We start from the raw sequence: 19,397 nt of genomic DNA, 5'->3' as shown, positions 1-19,397 counted from the left end.
TTTCAAACAGCCGCCATATTGGACAGAACAAAACACCTCTTAGTGGATACAGAGGCAGTTGAATGTCGGCGTAGATTTCTCAGAATCTGAGAATCAGGAACAACGATCTCTAGCCGTGCCTTGTCGGCTTACGCAAGGAGAATATCTGAGGATTTTTTCACAAATTTCCGACGCCCAGATTTTAATTGAGAGGGGTGATTCCAAAGTGGGTGTGAGCACAGCCGGTGGATAGAGAGAAGTAGAAATTGTGATCGCGATGCCTGTGAGACGCCAAGGTGAGTGCCGCCTGCACTGTCGTGTTGACATTGTGGTCGGACAGGTTAACTTTCACTTCAGGTTATGTCAGGAGGTTGAAATGTCTCATTGACTTCCATGATATATTTGCTTAATGCTTCCATTTGAAACACAGTCTACAGACCGTTAATGTTATTAACGCTTTGGTCCGTAATAACAAATAATAATGAACTGTAACTTGAAATATTTTCTTCGCTAGTAACACTGTTAATGTGACATCTGTCGTCAATGTGATGTGGAGTTTGTTAAAGCGTTTTTATCGTATTGAACTTGCTTGAGTCGTCTCCTTGGTAATGTTATAAAATCTCCTAAAAGCCGCTGTCAGATGTTTACGGTCTAAACAGTTGTGGCACAGGTGATGAAAGCACACCTGTCTTATGTTGCTGTGCTTAGTTGAGTTGTGCACATTGCTCCTGGGAAAGTATTTCACCTGGGAAGTAAAAGCGGCTATGTGCAGTGACTAGTCCAAGTTAACTGTCAACACATCTTCCGCTGATCAATACTTGAGCTTAATTGTTGGCAGTGTTGCAACAGAAGGTTGGGAATTATGTACAGGGTTCCCAGATACTGCCACTTAGAAATGTCTACCCAGTGTCAGCTGTGTCTGTATGTACTAGTACATGTCTCTCTCACAGTGTGTGTATGTGTTTGTGTGTGTGTGTGTGCTCATTTGCATACTTAATACGTGCGTCCATGCTTGGGTATATGTACGCCATGCATGTATGCTTGGCAATATATATATATATATATATATATATATATATATATATATATATATATATATATTTGTGGATGTGTGTTTCTGATTACGAGTAAGGCTCTCTCTCTCTCTCTCTGTGCATGTGTGTGCGTGTGTGTGTGAGTGTGCGTGTGCATTAGTGCATGCTTGGTTATGTGTATGTAAATATGTTAATCTGGATTCATCTGTGTGCATGTTGCTGAGTAAACATGTATTGGTGTATTCGTGCCTTTGGGTAAAACTTCATCAAGTCTCAAGATGTGTATTTCACACCTTTTCTTTATAATGCCATGAATCTCCTTTTGTAATTTGATCAAGGACTTGGTTAAGCCGTTTTAACCCGTGTGAGCAAAAGGAAGAGAGAGAGAGAGAGGAATTTGGATCTGTCTTGCATGACAGTTGGCAGTGGGATCCCGCTTAAGTATGCATGCCTGCATTTATTTACGCTACTGAGGGACAAACTGGGTCACATCATGACACAGACACCTGTATGTTGCCGATCAGTTTACCCTTCAGCTGTAGGTGCACATTAAACAGGTACATTGTAGATATACTTTATACATTTAACTTGAAGGTACCATTACATTTGAATGAGGAACGACAGGACATTTACATTCACACATGAAGAAGATTATTTAGGCTGTCTTTGTGTGTATGTGTGTTAGTGTGTGTGTGTGTGTGTGTGTGTGTGTGTGTGTGCTTGTGTGTGTGTGTGTGTGTGTGTCCAGTATAGGCATTAAATTAATGGAGTGACCTTTCTGTTGTGCTCAGTGACCAACTGCTTTGTGAAACATAAAGAAATGGATTTTTTCTTTAATGTGCCAGCTGGCATGCAACTATTTGTGGGAATGGTTTTATCAGTACTAGTTCACAGTTGTGATATCAGAAATCATAAGAGAGATTTAAGTACTGTACAAGCCTGCTTTAAAATATGAGGTGTAATACTACTTCAAGTCAGATGTCTTTAGCTGACCAGGAAGAAAGACTTTAAGAAGATTTTATGACCCCCCCCCCCAACACACACACACACACACACACTAAAAAAGATAAATGAAACAAATAAAAGTAACCATCTAATGTAAATGGATTTGAACTTTCTCTGTGGGAAATTAAATAAAAAAATCAAGTGGATGTGAGAAAGAGAAACATTTTAAATGAAGACAGGTTTATAGAAATAGTCACTGTCTTTCAGGAAGAATATACTAGTATCTTAGAAGAATTATAAAACTTGTATGAGATCCACAAAAGTTAATGAAGTATAATGAAAAGAGGACTTAACATTTTATTAAACTAGGAGACTGGAAAGTGAGACTTCATAATGCTGATAAACATATGAACATTCTAAAATGTACACAGAGGTCAAAGTGACCTAAGAAGAATGTCTTATCATGATCAGTTGTGACCATTTAATTTAGACATACAGTCTCCAAAGGCTACATTGTACCAATCTAGTCACATTGTTGTCCCTCATGTTGCCATAGTAATAACACACTGTGCCTTAGGACGCAGAGAATTTTGTCCCACCTGCTGCCATAGTGAGTGAATTAAATGGGACACCACATACTGATATGGAGAGAATCGTTGTCCCACCAGTTGCCATAGTGACTAAATTAAGTGTGACAGTATGTCCTGGGACAGTGATTGAGTTTAGTGGGACACTTTGTTTTTTGATGGAGAGAATTGTTATCTCTCCTGTTGCCATAGTGATTGTCACACTTTATTGTGTGAGGGGGGAAATTGTTGTCCTGCCTGTTGCCATAGTGATTGAGTGGATTGTCACACTTTATTGTAGGAGGGAGGAAATTTTTGTCCTGCTTGTTGCCATAGTGATTAAGTTTCACACCTTGTTCTGGGACGAAGAGAATTGTTCTGCCTCTTGCCATGGTGATTGAATAAATTGTGACAGTACGTTTTCCTGCCTGTTAATAGTGGTTGTGTTAAGTTTCACGCTTTTTCCTGGGTGGGAGATATTTGTTGTCCTGCCTGTTGCCATAGTAGTGATGATTAAGATCACCATTGGGATCCATTTGGGCATTAGGGCCAGTGATCGTGATATTGTGCCCTCAATGAGCACCACAATATCTCAGTGCTAGGTGGAGGTCTATCCTCACTGCCATATCAGACACACACACACACACACACACACACACACACTAGTATGTGCTTTTTTAGGGCAAACTATCTACTGCTTTGCTTGCTTGGCTGACGATTTTTGGCAAGAACTGGATATTGGTTCCATGCAGTCTTTAGTTCAGAGCCATTTCTGGATCATTTTAACCAGCTTGATTTAACCTTTCATTGTGTAACTAACTGTAAAGTTAACATTTCCAGAAATGGGTTCTAATTGAGAATTGGATGAATGACCATAATGAAAATTCTCTGAAACCAAGGGCTTCAGATTTCATGTGCAAAATCAAACAATTTTGGGAAGTCCTCTTTTACATTGGCTGTCACAGTTTTTGCCTCAACTGGATTGATTTTTTTTTTATTTTTTGCCAAATTACTGTATGGAAAAAATAAGATTATAGATAAATTGTTCTGTATTAAAGGAATCTTGCAACTGTTTGTTTGGTCAAAAACCAGATTAATCTGGTGTAAATGACAATTTCTCCATACTCACGGTCACCAATGGTTAATGAATCTATTCTGAAATTCAAAGTCAGACCAGGTTTTTTAAATGTTTTTCTTTTTTTTTTGTAATAATGTCTTAAGAGATTATGATGGAGATATAGCCATCTATGAAGGTCCACATGGTCTGATGGCAAGCACAGATTCCAGAATAATTGCAAAACAGCTGTTTTGGTGGCAAATTGGAATTTACTAGTAAATATATTTCTGTGAGTTGTTTACAATGTAGTTATTGAGAAGTATGAATCTCATACAAACCAAAGGAAATAATCTTTATCATAAATATAGAGCACATTTGCTCTGCCATGTAGCTCGTGCTAGTCTAATTTTTGTACTGTTCTGTTAAAAAATTAACTTGAGGATGAAGCAAAAAAAAAAAAAAAAAAAAAAATTGGGGGGGGGGAGAAAGCAAATTAAGGGGAAATACATTAAACAAATGAAGGGGCTACCCTAGTTTAATGAATAAAGTAGCCTAGTTTAATGAATCAATTGAAGTGCAGCCCTTGTTAAATGAACCATTACAATAGTTAGAGTAGTAAATGATGTTCACCCAATAATTTGTCCTCTGATGTGTTTGCTTGCTGGGAGTCATATCAATGACTGCATACACACTGAACAGAGAATAATGCTGTGTCTTGCTTCACAAAACAACTTCAGATTCAAATAGTGTGTGTCTGTGTGCTTTGATATAACTTTATTAATAATGGGTCAAACACTGCAATATCTAGGGAGAACTGAAGAGGTTTTGTATAAGCCCAAAAGTGATAGTGTACCTGATATTGCCCTAACCTGAGCTTGTTGAATTGTTTAAACTTCTGGAAGTTCTAAAAAGACTCAGCTGGCTAAATTGTGTTGTTGTTGTTGTTGTTTTTTTTTCAAAAAGTATGATATATATTTATACATTTTCTTAAATAATTTAATTGTCAGTATTGAAATATTCTGACATTTAGTAATAGTATTTTAACATGTCTATAAAAATGATAATTAATCTAGAAGAAGTCATCATATTCACAGCAAGTATTTCTATGTCTACCCATAGGCCATCAGTAAAGGTCCAACAATAAAGTAGTTATCAGTCTTTTAAAATAATTAAAAATGTGATAATAATAATATTTATAGTTGTTTTACATTTCATTTTTGATACTTACAGTAAATGAGAGAAATAATAGTTAAATATAGCATCAGAAAATCCTAAGTAAGTCTTTAGATCTGTCTAGATTTATGTGTAGCAGTTGGAGCCTGCCATGTTCCAGCAGCAAACATGTTGCAGACCAGCTCCTCACAGCAGTGCTAGATCAATGGTATCTTATAGGATCTGTAACCAAAATATACAATCTCTTTCAAACCCAAGAAGTCTGGAAACCCCAGGGATAGGGATTGTGTAAGGAGTGGTTTTGAATACATGGAGTTTAAGAGAATTCTGAAAGCTTCCTCTACTATCAAAATGTACATGTGGTGTTTTACCTGTCCAGAGTTTTCATAGAGTTCTCAAAGCTCACTCTACTATCAGTGTAGTACATGTGGTGTTTTACCTGTCCAGAGTGTCATAGAGTTCTCAAAGCTTCGTCTACTATCAGTGTAGTACATGTGGTGTTTTACCTGTCCAGAGTTTCATAGAGTTCTCAAAGCTTTGTCTACTATCAGTGTAGTACATGTGGTGTTTTACCTGTCCAGAGTTTCATAGAGTTCTCAAAGCTTCGTCTACTATCAGTGTAGTACATGTGGTGTTTTACCTGTCCAGAGTTTCATAGAGTTCTCAAAGCTCACTGTATACATGCGTGTCAGTTTGTATGTGTGTGTGCATGTGTGTGTGTGCGTGTGCATGAATGTGATAATGTACACGTGCAAAATGTATGTGCCATACTTGTGTATATATGTGTGTGTGTGTGTGTCATTGTCTGCATGCATGTACGTATGTATATCATTGCTGGTGCATCATGTACGTGTGTGTGTGTGTGTGTGTGTGTGTGTGTGTGTGTGTGTGTAACTGTGCGTGCATATACATGCCTTTGTACACATCTACTGGAAAATACAGAAAAGGTATGTGAATGTTTTACATTTGGATGTCACAGCAAAATTGCACACTAGGCTAGTAGCTTACTAGTATATATAGAAGCCTATGTGGGGCACCTTTGCTATCTAACTTGACCTTACTTCACACAATATGACTTGGATTCACTATCTGTCCTGATAGCTGGCATGTGGAAAGGTCAGAGAGAGAGAGAGAGTGCTGTGTAGTGTGTGCAAACAAAAAAAAAAAAAGATAATGCCCTTTTCTTCTTACTACATCATGCTCTCCGCCTCTCTCCCTTTTCACTCTGCTCTCTCTCTCTCTCTCTCTCTCTCTCTCCACTAGTAGTGGGGTACAAGTACTGTGGTCAATTAAAGATTGCCAAATATAGAAAATATATAGTGTTTCTAATTTTCTTAGCTGATGTGCGTCCCCTTTCAACTTCCCAATCAAGCCACCATGTTGTTCTGCAGGTAACGTTACTCTCACATGATAATGACAACGGGAAGCTCGAGGCAATAAATTGCCAGCATTAATCGCTTAGCAACAGATACTTTTCCTCGACACAATTGTATCACTCTTCACAGCAGTGTTACATGCCTCAAATTAGTTTTGCACTGTAATTGAAGAAGAGGCCTTTTCACAATCTTCGATGCTAGTGCACTTGATTGCTGCGCTGTTTTTTAATTGAAATGTAGGTGAACACATCTTAAATGTCTTAGCTACAGACTTCATGGTGCATTTGAAATGATGTATTATTGTACCACCAGCGTTAGCGCTGGCGGTACACATGGTTTCGGTCCCGTCCGGATCGTTCCGCCGGCTCCGCCAGCTCCGCCGGCTCCGCCGGCTCTGCCGGATGGCTACCGTTACCGCTTCTCCTCCTAGACGGTAAGGGCCCCCGTACCCATCTCATGGATTTAGGTCACCTATAATCTCAACTGGTTCCACGTAAAATTTGGGCTTTGTTGGTATTGGGGTCTGGGTGTGGCACTCTGGACAGGTAAAACACCACCCTTGTCTAAAAATGGCAAAATTAAATGCTAATTATCTACCCTACGGAAGGAGTTATGGGAAAAATTTCTATAGACGGCTTTCCAAAAGTCATATGTGTAGATTTCAAATATACCCTTGGATTTGACCTTTGACCTTTACTTCAAGGTCAAATGGGCCAAAATTTTCCAAAAAATGAAATTTTTTACGAAAAAAAAATTTTTTGCCCTGTTATTCAGACACTACACAGACTTAACCAATAATATTATTGGAAAGTGTTACCCTTCAGGTCATCTTTCATCTCCATGAATTTGGGGTCAATCGGTGCATTTTCACGGGAGTAGCGGCCATAAGATACCGAAACTGAAAACTGTCTCTAATTCGGGAACCGTTAATGCTAGAGACCCATTCTTTTTTGCATTTTGTAGAGCATGTAAAGCCCAACACTGAAGGTGGTCTCGGTTTTTTTGTATTCCATACGGTTTTTGAGTTACGCTGTATCAAAAAGTACATATTGGTGGTAAAAGCAAAATGTGCAGTACGGTAATGGATAATAAATTTTGAACTCTGGAAAAATAAAACATTAGGCTTGGAAAAGCAGACAACTTGTGGTCAAAAATGACATTATTTCATCAAATTTGAACTTCTGAAACTTCAGAGCACCTCCCATTTCAAGAATTTTGACCAAAATGACATTTTCTTTATTTTAATTAATTTTTTCTGTACGAAATTTAAGGCATATTATGGTAACTCCAAAATTATAACATTTAGTCCCTTATATCTCCAAAACTGGCAGAGATAGGTCCATAGTTACTATTGAAGTTGAATAGGAAGTCATATACTGGCTATCTTTCTGTGACCTTAAAATTGACGTTTGACCTACTTTTCACCATGAACTGAACTTTGCAAATTTTGCTTCCCTTTTATCTCCAAAACTGGCAGAGATAGGTCCGTAGTTACTATTGAACTTGAATAGAAAGTCATATACTGGCAATCTAAATGTGACCTTGAAATTGACCTTTGACCTACTTTTCACCATGAATTGAACTTTGCAAATTTTGCTTTCCTTTTATCTCCAAAACTGGCAGAGATAGGTCCGTAGTTACTATTGAACTTGAATAGGAAGTCATATACTGGCAATCTATAGGTGACCTTAAAATTGACCTTTGACCTACTTTTCACCATGAATTGAACTTTGCAAATTTTGCTTTCCTTTTATCTCCAAAACTGGCAGAGATAGGTCCATAGTTACTATTGAACTTGAATAGGAAGTCATATACTGGCAATCTATATGTGATCTTAAAATTGACCTTTGACCTACTTTTCACCATGAACTGAACTTTGCAAATTTTGCTTTCCTTTTATCTCCAAAACTGGCAGAGATAGGTCCATAGTTACTATTGAACTTGAATAGGAAGTCATATACTGGCAATCTAAATGTGACCTTAAAATTGACCTTTGACCTACTTTACACCATGAACTGAATTTTGCAAATTTTGCTTTTCTTTTATCTCCAAAACTGGCTGAGATAGGTCTGTAGTTACTATTGAACTTGAATAGAAAGTCATATACTGGCAATCTAAATGTGACCTTGAAATTGACCTTTGACCTACTTTTCACCATGAATTGAACTTTGCAAATTTTGCTTTCCTTTTATCTCCAAAACTGGCAGAGATAGGTCCGTAGTTACTATTGAACTTGAATAGGAAGTCATATACTGGCAATCTATATGTGACCTTAAAATTGACCTTTGACCTACTTTTCACCATGAATTGAACTTTGCAAATTTTGCTTTCCATTTATCTCCAAAACTGGCAGAGATAGGTCCGTAGTTACTATTGAAATTGAATAGGAAGTCATATACTGGCAATCTATATGTGACCTTAAAATTGACCTTTGACCTACTTTTCACCATGAATTGAACTTTGCAAATTTTGCTTTCCTTTTATCTCCAAAACTGGCAGAGATAGGTCCGTTGTTACTATTGAACTTGAATAGGAAGTCATATACTGGCAATCTTTCTGTGACCTTAAAATTGACCTTTGACCTACTTTTCACCATGAACTGAACTTTGCAAATTTTGCTTCCCTTTTATCTCCAAAACTGGCAGAGATAGGTCCATAGTTACTATTGAACTTGAATAGGAAGTCATATACTGGCAATCTAAATGTGACCTTAAAATTGACCTTTGACCTACTTTTCACCATGAACTGAACTTTGCAAATTTTGCTTTCCTTTTGTCTCCAAAACTGGCAGAGATAGGTCCATAGTTACTCTTGAACTTGAATAGAAAGTCATATACTGGCAATCTAAATGTGACCTTGAAATTGACCTTTGACCTACTTTTCACCATGAATTGAACTTTGCAAATTTTGCTTTCCTTTTATCTCCAAAACTGGCAGAGATAGGTCCGTAGTTACTATTGAATTTGAATAGGAAGTCATATACTGGCAATCTAAATGTGACCTTGAAATTGACCTTTGACCTACTTTTCACCATGAACTGAATTTTGCAAATTTTTCTTCCCTTTTATCTCCAAAACTGGCAGAGATAGGTCCGTAGTTACTATTGAACTGGAATAGGAAGTCATATACTGGCAATCTATATGTGACCTTAAAATTGACCTTTGACCTACTTTTCACCATGAATTGAACTTTGCAAATTTTGCTTTCCTTTTATCTCTAAAACTGGCAGAGATAGGTCCGTAGTTACTATTGAACTTGAATAGGAAGTCATATACTGGCAATCTATATGTGACCTTAAAATTGACCTTTGACCTACTTTTCACCATGAATTGAACTTTGCAAATTTTGCTTTCCTTTTATCTCCAAAACTGGCAGAGATAGGTCCGTAGTTACTATTGAACTTGAATAGGAAGTCATATACTGGCAATCTAAATGTGACCTTGAAATTGACCTTTGACCTACTTTTCACCATGAACTGAATTTTGCAAATTTTTCTTCCCTTTTATCTCCAAAACTGGCAGAGATAGGTCCATAGTTACTATTGAACTTGAATAGGAAGTCATATACTGGCAATCTAAATGTGACCTTAAAATTGACCTTTGACCTACTTTTCACCATGAACTGAACTTTGCAAATTTTGCTTTCCTTTTGTCTTCAAAACTGGCAGAGATAGGTCCATAGTTACTCTTGAACTTGAATAGGAAGTCATATACTGGCAATTTACTGTGACCTTGAAATTGACCCTTGACCTATCTTACGAAGAACTTAAATTTGATTGTACCATATATATTTTTTGCAAAAGTTTAAAAATTCTTGTTGATTGCATTTTTACAGCTTGTCAAGCACAAAACTGGTGGCTGTGTCCCTTATTTTGTGTATGTGGGGGTCTATACGAATGCGCTTGCTGCAGCTGGTGGTACAATATTCGGAGGCGGTATCGCCTCTCTGATCCTCTAGTTTTTATAGGTTGCATCAGGCACTGTGTGCTTTTGTGTGTGTGTGTGTGTGTGTGAGAGAGAGAGAGAGAGAGAGAGAGAGAGAGAGAGATAAACTGTGAGACAGAGATATAAAAAGAGAGAGAGAGAGTATATATGAAAGATAAAGAGAGAGGGAATGAAAGAGAGTTTTTTTCAAGATAAGACTAAAAACAGCATTCAAGAACTTTGATTTATATTTATATAATATCGATGTATTTATTAATGAGAATTAATCTCTGGGTCTGGCAGACAGTTGTTGATGGGAATAGAAAGTGGATCAATAGATTCCTGTCAACAGTTGCCAGTATCTTCTGACATAAGCCAGAAGGTCCATGTTGTCAGGACATACTATTCTGTGGAATATGAAAAGCCATGAATCATATTATCTGGTTAAAAGTGACTGCTGTTTGCCTCATTTGGTCTTGTGAAGATTTGAAAAATCGAGTGTCTGATTGAGATGAGGTTCACTCCAAGTTCCTACCCTGGGGTAGCGCTAACACTCGCGAATATAGCCAAATGCTAAAACTAAAGAAGAAGGGCTTGATTTGACATGTTTTAGCCAAATTATAACCATTTTGATAACAAATTGACAAAAATGTGGTGATATAGCTAAGCGAAAAAAAATTACTAGCGCTACCCCAGCTACCCCGACCCCCTCCCTCTTTTGCTCCATTATCTGTGCATGGTTTGATTATTTCATCATGTTTTAAACTATAGTCAGTAAAAAGTTTATTTTAAGTTGCCCAATACTCTTCTTCTGTTACATATGTGACTTCTCACTTCAGATATCCCTTCCTCCCCTTTCCTCCTAATAATGCAAAGAAAGTTATGATCAGTAAGTTTTCACTGTTAGGGGCATTTATAGTAAGTTTTTTTTTTTTGTATATGAATGAAAGAAATATTTTGCTGTGTTTCAGATGCCCACCGGGCATTAGAACTGTTAGAGGAATATCACAAGAAGTTGAGTAAACCCAGCGATGGTCCACTACGCACCGCCATTGAACGTGTCATCAGGATCTTCAAGAGTCGACTCTTCCAGGCCTTGCTGGGTGAGTAAGAACCCATTTAGAACAGCAGACTAACAGATCCACGGATCAAATATGACTGCCCACCAAAATGCTTAATGCCTAATTCCTGACTAGACACTGAATAGATTCCCTGTGGGGATTATGCAACAAGCATTCATGCTGGTCTGCCATATTTGATCCACGGATCTATTGGTCTGCTGTTCTGAATGTGTTACAACAAGAACATGCACATAATGTGCTCCTTCATGTACATACATAAAGTTTTAAAGAATTCAAAAAATGCAAATGGAAACATTCTCCAAAAACCTTTGTTTCAGTGATTATTAAATAGATATAAATAGAAATGCTGGAGTCACTTCCCCGTGCTTGAAGCACAGCAGTTTCTCAGGAACTTGGAGGCTGTGTATCTCTCCAACCTGATTACCAGTAATACAATTACACATAATGGAGGCCTCAGCTTAAAGTGGATCTACCCAGCCTCATTGAAATGTTTATTGAGTGAGAGATAAGGTCAGAGATGACATATGGCAGGGGGGTCAGCCCTGGGGTGGGTGTGGGAATGAGGGGGGGGGGGGGGAAGGGATGGAGAGTGAGGAGAGGGGATAGGAGGCCATGGAGGGAAAATGTAAATGTGTTTGTGTGTCTATGTGGTGGGGGAGGGTGACTGGATCAGTAAGAGGACAGGCAGGAGAAATATAAATAGTAGTAAAGGAGGGGGGGGGGGGAGAGAAATTTATAAAAGAGGTGTGTAAAGTGTCTGATTTCCTTGGAGAAATAGATAAAGTATTAGTAAGTGAATACTAGTACCAGTACATATTTAAAATATTAGTAAGTATATACCAGTATATATTAAAAATATTAATAAGTGTATACCAGGACATATTAAAAATATTAATAAGTGTATATGAGTACATATTAAAAATATTAATAAGTCTATACGAGTTCATGAGAAATGTTTGTGATAGAGGTACAGGGTAGCAGTGTGATGTCTTTGGGAACCATAGGATAGACAGCTAGATGAAAATTGTTTTGCGAGAGAAGGTGGGAGGAGAGTACTGCCTTAAAGCCAAAGCCATATTATAAATGCAATACGATAAGGACAGAACATTCCCGTACATTGGGTGTGAACACGGCTTGTGCTGTATTTACTCTCCTTCTGCTCTTACACCTTGCTATTGATACAAAGAAAAACGAACACAAAGCCAGAAGGGAGATGATGGACCCTTCCTCTGTGATTTGGGACTGCCAATATTGATATCACATTGGCTCAATAACTTTTCCATTCTTATCGCCAGTGTAGCAGTTTTATTTGATTGCCCTCTGATAATTTCATTACTGACAGCGGTAATATGGAGGTTAACTAATGAAATGTACTTAAATGATCTGCAGTTGCTGTGCTTGTTTTAAGGAGAAAGATCTAAGAAAATGGAGGATCTGTCGGTCCTTCAGGTTTGGAATGACTTTGTGGTTTCATAGTGGAGAGAGAGAGAGAGAGATGGTTTTGACCAAGAAACGAGACTGAAACTGGTGATTTAGCTGGAGGGTTCAATTAAGAAATGACAGTGATTTTAGCCAAATGAACCAAATACAAAAAAGAAAAAATACTGTAGAAACTTTCTTATTTGTGTTTAATTTAATTATAAAGGGTGATTTACACCTACTGCCAGCATTAAGAAAAAGGTGTCAAAATCGTATAGAAATATTCAGATTCTGCTTTTGGGTGTGCATGGCATTATTGATTTTTCTTCTATCTGTAAGATTATCTTACAGGTGACATACAAAAGGTTAACCAGTTTGAAGACTCTTTAACAAATCTGTTTGTGGGGGAGGGGTGGTGGTGGTGGCTTTATTGTACCACCAGCGTAGGCGCTGGCGGTACTCATGGTTTTAGTCCCGACCCGTATGTTCCGCCGGCTCCGCCGGCTCCTGCGGCTCCGCCGGCTCCTGCGGCTCCGCCGCCAAGTCACCGTTACCGCTTCTCCTCCTAGACGGTAAGGGCCTCCATACCCATCTCTTGGATTTAGGTCACCTATAATCTCAACTCGTTCCACGTAAAATTTGGGCTTTGTCGGTATTGGGGTCTAGGTGTGGCAATCATTGCAATGCACCCTTGTCCAAAAATGGCAAAATTAAATGCTAATTATCTCCCCTACGGAAGGAATTATGGGAAAAATTTCTACAGACAGCTTTCCAAAAGTCATATGTGTAGATTTCAAATATGCCCTTGGAATTGACCTTTGACCTTTATTTCAAGGTCAAACGGGCCAAAATTTTCAAAAAAACAAAATTTTTGCCGAAAAAAAATTTTTTTGCGCTCTTATTCAGACACCACACAGACTTAACTAATAATATTAATGGAAAGTGTTACCCTTCGGGTCATCTTTCATCTCCGTGAATTTGGGGTCAATCGGTGCATTTTCACGGGAGCAGCGGCCATAAGATATCAAAACTGAAAATTGTCTCTAATTCGGGAACCGTTAATGCTAGACACCCATTCTTTTTTGCATTTTGTAGAGCATGTAAAGCCCAACACTGGGGGTGGTCTCCGTTTTTTTGTATTCCATACGGTTTTCGAGTTACGCTTTATCAAAAAGTCATATACTGGTGGTGAAAGCAAAATGTGTGGGCTTGGCAAAGCAGACAACTTGTGGTCAAAAATGACATTATTTCATCAAATTTGAACATCTGGAACTTCAAAGCACCTCCCATTTCAAGAATTTTGACCAAAATGACCTTTTCTTTATCTTAATTAATTTTTTCTGTAGGAAATTTATGGCACATTATGGTAACTCCAAAATTATACCATTTAGTCCCTTATATCTCCAAAACTGGCAGAGATAGGTCCATAGTTACTATTGAAGTTGAAAAGGAAGTCATATACTGGCAATCTAAATGTGACCTTAAAATTGACCTTTGACCTACTTTTCACCATGAACTGAACTTTGCAAATTTTGTTTCCCTTTTATCTCCAAAACTGGCAGAGATAGGTCCATAGCTACTATTGAACTTGAATAGGAAGTCATATACTGGCAATCTACATGTGACCTTAAAATTGACCTTTGACCTACTTTTCACCATGAACTGAACTTTGTACATTTTGCGTCCCTTTTATCTCCAAAACTGGCAGAGATAGGTCCATAGTTACTATTGAAGTTGAATGGGAAGTCATATACTGGCAATCTAAATGTGACCTTGAAATTGACCTTTGACCTTCTTTTCACCATGAACTAACCTTTGCAAATTTTGTTTCCCTTTTATCTCCAAAACTGGCAGAGATAGGTCCATAGTTACTATTGAACTTGAATGGGAAGTCATATACTGGCAATCTAAATGTGACCTTGAAATTGACCTTTGACCTACTTTTCACCATGAACTAACCTTTGCAAATTTTGCTGCCCTTTTATCTCCAAAACTGGCAGAGATAGGTCCATAGTTACTATTGAACTTGAATAGGAAGTCATATACTGGCAATCCAAATGTGACCTTGAAATTGACCTTTGACCTACTTTTCACCATGAACTGAACTTTGCAAATTTTGCTGCCCTTTTATCTCCAAATCTGGCAGAGATAGGTCCATAGTTACTATTGAACATTGATAGGAAGTCATACACTGGCAATCTAAATGTGACCTTGAAATTGACCTATGACCTACTTTTCACCATGAACTGATCTTTGCAAATTTTGCTTCCCTTTTATCTCAAAAACTGGCAGAGATAGGTCCATAGTTACTATTGAACTTTAATAGGAAGTCATATACTGGCAATCTTAACGTGACCTTGAAATTGTCCTTTGACCTACTTTTCACCATGAACTGAACTTTGCAAATTTTGCTTCCCTTTTATCTCCCAAACTGGCAGAGATAGGTCCATTGTTACTATTGAACTTGAATAGGAAGTCATATACTGGCAATCTTACTGTGAAATTGACCTTTGACCTACCTTTTGATGAACTTAACTTTGATTGTACCATTTTAAGTTATATATATTTTTTTTGCATATTTTGAAAATTCTTGTTGATTGCATTTTTACAGCTTGTCAAGCAAAAGACTGGTGGCTGTGTCCCTTATTTTGTGTATGTGGGGGTCTATACAAATGCGCTTGCTCCAGCTGGTGGTACAATATTCGGAGGCGGTATCGCCTCTCTGATCCTCTAGTTTATTCATCAATTTAATATTATTATTATTATTATTATTATTATCATTATTATTTCAGATATCCAGGAGTTTTATGAGTCGACCCTGCTGGATGATGGGAAATCTGTCCACCAGAAGACACTAGAGACACTCCAGGTAGCCTCAAAGTGGGAGTCTTCGCCGCCTCTCTCCAATAACACCTATCTCGATGTAAGTACAGCAAAGTAAACCGTACGTTTTAACACCTATTTTGATGGAAGTACTAGTACAGCAATGTAATTTCTCGTATCTGTGGCTTCTTAACAGTGTTGTGACTTTTAAATTACCAAACAGTAAATTAATTAATGATTTGAAGAAGTGGTTAATGTACAAGTGCTATAGAATATGTGGCCCAACAGTAGGTATTACTTTCTGTGAATGTGGAAGCCACATGCATATTAGCCAATTAATTAATACCCGAATGCAGCAAACAAAATATGAGGCTTTTTTTTTTCGGCGGAAATGAAAATATTTTGCTCCTGTTAGATAATTGTATGGAAGGGCTCAGTCAACTGTGTAAGGGTAATCTTGTTTAAGATAATTTGAGATAGTTATTGCCATTTTCCAAGCTCATTACCGAAAAATTCCACATGGTTGAAAAAAATAAAGGAATCAATTCTGTTTAAAAACTTGATGAGTATTCAAATACTAGTAGGCTACAAGGGGTACAATAGTCATGCGTCCTGAACTGGTTTGCTAGTATCCTGGTGATAGTACATAAACTGAAATATTTTTTTTCTTTTGCACTACGTCACTATGTGTTGCAGTATAAACCATGACTTTCTTGGTATCAGATTTTAGCATTTTGTCTACCTTCAGAATAAAAAAAAAAACTGCATGAAAATAGCTATATTTTGTTTAAAAGTTATTGGAATCTGAGTGAACCAGGTATAGGATGGAGGAGGTTGGGACACGTAAGACGGGACACGTTAAATAAGAACCTTGCTGCACTCAAGATGATATTTGCAGTACTTCTGTGAAAGCAATGGTATTTAAAAACCCTTCTTAATGTTTTATATCTATTTTAGGCCTGTATTCACACAAAGCCTTTAAAATTGAGCAATGAGGCAAAATTTATGATGGTGCTATATTTTTTCAAACAGTTGCTAACATTTTACATAAAAAAATTATTTTTGAGTGAAGATTTAAGAAACCTTGCACTGGTTAGAGACTTACTAATTAGGTATAAAACTTCATCTTGAAAAAAGCTTTCAGAATATATTTTAGCTATGCTCTGACTAGTGGTTCCAGTTTTATGATGATTTTTCTAAGGAAACCCCAGACTTTACGAAAGGCCAAAAAATCTGTCAGACATTCGGTCTGACAAGCCTGAAAATTTTGTCAGACCGAAACAAAATCTGTCAGACCGAAGTAAAAAAATAGAAATATAAACCATTATTCGTGTTTTCATGTGTTTTTTCTAATGTTTTAAATCATTGACATTAAATCAAATATCAATTTTTTGATATATATTTATTTGTAGAAAAGTAAAAAAAAAAAAAAAAAAAAAAATAGGCAAAAAATTACTTGCAAGACAAGTTTTTTATTTAATGAAAAAGATGCTGTGGAATGACACAAGGACTTAAAACATTACAAGTATGAAGAATGTGTAGCTAGTAATATCAAATGTATGTCCATAAAAACGTCTGTTAATCAAATAACCATTTTACACGTTGATTTGGCAATAACATATGCATTTTGAAACAGCACAGTAAGACAGTCTCTTTCATCCAATTGAAGCTTTGACAGAGACTGTCCAGTCCGAGTCTAAGTTCCTTCTTCATTTTATTTCTTTTTTTTTTATAAAAAGAAACTCAAACTGCGAGCTTTCATCAAGTTCATGTGCACTTTCTCCAACTCGTGATGAACGGTACATGCAAATACGTATACATATGTTCCATAACTTAAGAACCCGTAATAAAGCTGTAACATTTATGTTGCTATTGATCAAAATGATAACTTTAGTACTCCCGACGCTCGGCACACACTATTTTCCTCTCCTACAGATCATAAGTCCTCCAGGGCCTACCTTCTTTCCAATTTTATTAAACTTCGTTTCTCTTCCTCACTTCGTTTTCATTTTTGCCACGCTTTGCACCAACGAAATGTTTAAAGTTCAACAACGTCATTTTCTAAGCAAAAGGCTTATCCATGAGTACTGTGTACGACTGATAATGAAGAAACAGAGGATCAAGTCTGTAAAAACGCAAATAGCACGAGCACATGTGTTGCGGCCATTTTGTTGTGTAGGGTATTACGACAACGAAAACGAGACTGTGCATTACATCATTCAGGAATTCCCCAACCTCAGCCAGTCACAAAATAGTATTTGTGAGTGAAACTGAGGTTAATAAATTATGTATAATTAGCTGGGAACTCCCCAAGATTTTCACCCCGTCTCTCTTTTCGAATGAAGTAAAATATATCGTCCAGAAAAGAAACAACAACGTATTCCTTATATTAACACATGCCCAGCCAGTTTGAAAACTCGCCGGACATAAGGTCCGACGATACAGGATTTTTTATCGGACCGAGACGAAATTTGCCAGGCATGTCCGACGGTCCGACGCCTTTCGTAAAGTCTGAAACCCACAGGGCAGTTAGATTTACCCCGACAGTGTGTAACACAAATTAGACCAGTTCAGGATGCATGACCCCAGAAATTAGTTAGTAAGGAGATCAATTGGGAGACAGTTAAAAAAAGAAATGAAAGTGCTGTCAAATAATGAACTATCATCAGTTTTCAAAAGTTTTAATTTGATATAAAATAAAATTTTTCACTCCAGTATGATTTTTCCTCATTGGAAAGATATTTGATAGCAAATAAAACGAATGACATTTTTATTTATTCTTTCTACTGTGTTTGAGATGTAATATTTTGTCTTTATAAATTTGATTTGGTATTTATAAACCTTGAATTGGTTACTCTCCTGCCCCCCCCCCCACCTTCCCCCATTTGTTGCTCAGTTTGAAAAGCTTATACTGCACTTGTATGATGCTGTGTATTTAACTTTGTGAATAAATCGTAAAATGCTGCATTTGTGACTGATGCGTATTTGTTTATTGCTTTTTGTTCGTTTTATGTGGATTTAGATACATCCAGCTATTAATAATTCATAAAATGTTAACCATGAAAACAACATGTGTGAATATTTATTTTTTAATTTAAAAAGTTGAGTTTTCAGCTGTCACTGCAGACCATGATCTCACTTATCCAGAGAACTTGAAGGTGAAAAAAAAAAAAAAAGTGGATTTCTACCAAGATAGATGAACTGACTAAAATCCATATAGATATTGTTTGTGTTAAATTGTAGGATTACATTCTGTATTGGTCTCACCCTAGTTTATAAATGTTAGCCAAATGTAAAACTTCATTTTTGATGGGTCAAAAAGAAATACTACATAATTTTTTTTTTATTTGTGTCAAATTTGTATTTGATATGGGTCATGGATTTCCTGGATATTTTGTGGGATCCTCTGTTCAGTGTTGACATTTTTCATTTCCAAGAACATCAACAGGCAAAATCAAAACCTTCTCTTTAAAGAATTAATGACTGATGAGTTCTTTAAAAATAGAGGTGGGGGGGGGGGGGGGTGATTGCTGGAGCTGCTTTTATAACAACTAAAAAAAAAAAAAATAATAATAATAAAATAAAAATAATAAAATAGTAATAATAATAATGATAATGAGATCAAAATGTCCCTTGCTTGCAATCCACTGACATGATCTCATCTTAATTGCTGAGTTCAGCAGAGGTCAGTAGGCACAATGATGTAGATGAAAGTTGCAATCAAGCATTTCTTCCACAAGTTCAACCTTGTAAAATGCATCATGCTTACAGAACTAGGTGAAATGTAAGACTCCATTCCCATAAACACCAGCCATCAACGTATATTAATCCAACTCTGCGGGGGCTGTCGCTGAGTGTAATCAGCTTAACTGAAGACACACCTTTCGTTTCGAACATGCTCATATAATCACCAGCTTTTTTGTATTCTCTTTCAAGCCAGGAAGATATGTATTAAACTGATTGCATTCAGCAAGAGTTCCCACAGAGTTCCCAACATAGACTGACATTGGTGTCTATGGG

At 37.1% G+C, this 19,397-nt stretch overlaps 1 protein-coding gene across 5 annotated transcripts in view; it reads left to right on the top strand.

The window, feature by feature from the left end:
- LOC106169289 (disks large homolog 1) overlaps positions 1-19,397 on the top strand; it is an 87,398-nt gene continuing 68,001 nt past the window's right edge. For all 5 annotated transcript variants that reach the window (XM_086998102.1, XM_086998101.1, XM_086998100.1 and 2 more), the window contains exons 1-3: positions 1-275; positions 11,025-11,156; positions 15,347-15,477. In XM_086998102.1, coding sequence (XP_086854228.1) covers positions 257-275; positions 11,025-11,156; positions 15,347-15,477 — 282 coding nt within the window. In that variant the 5' untranslated portion in view covers positions 1-256. The remainder of the gene's footprint in view (positions 276-11,024; positions 11,157-15,346; positions 15,478-19,397) is intronic.

The sequence above is a fragment of the Lingula anatina genome, chromosome 10 (genome assembly GCF_051362555.1).
Source record: "Lingula anatina isolate TDL-2025a chromosome 10, LinAna3.0, whole genome shotgun sequence".
Lineage (NCBI taxonomy): Eukaryota > Metazoa > Brachiopoda > Lingulata > Lingulida > Lingulidae > Lingula > Lingula anatina.
The sequence above is the reverse complement of the archived record's forward strand: the minus strand, read 5'-3'. Positions and strand labels throughout refer to the sequence as shown.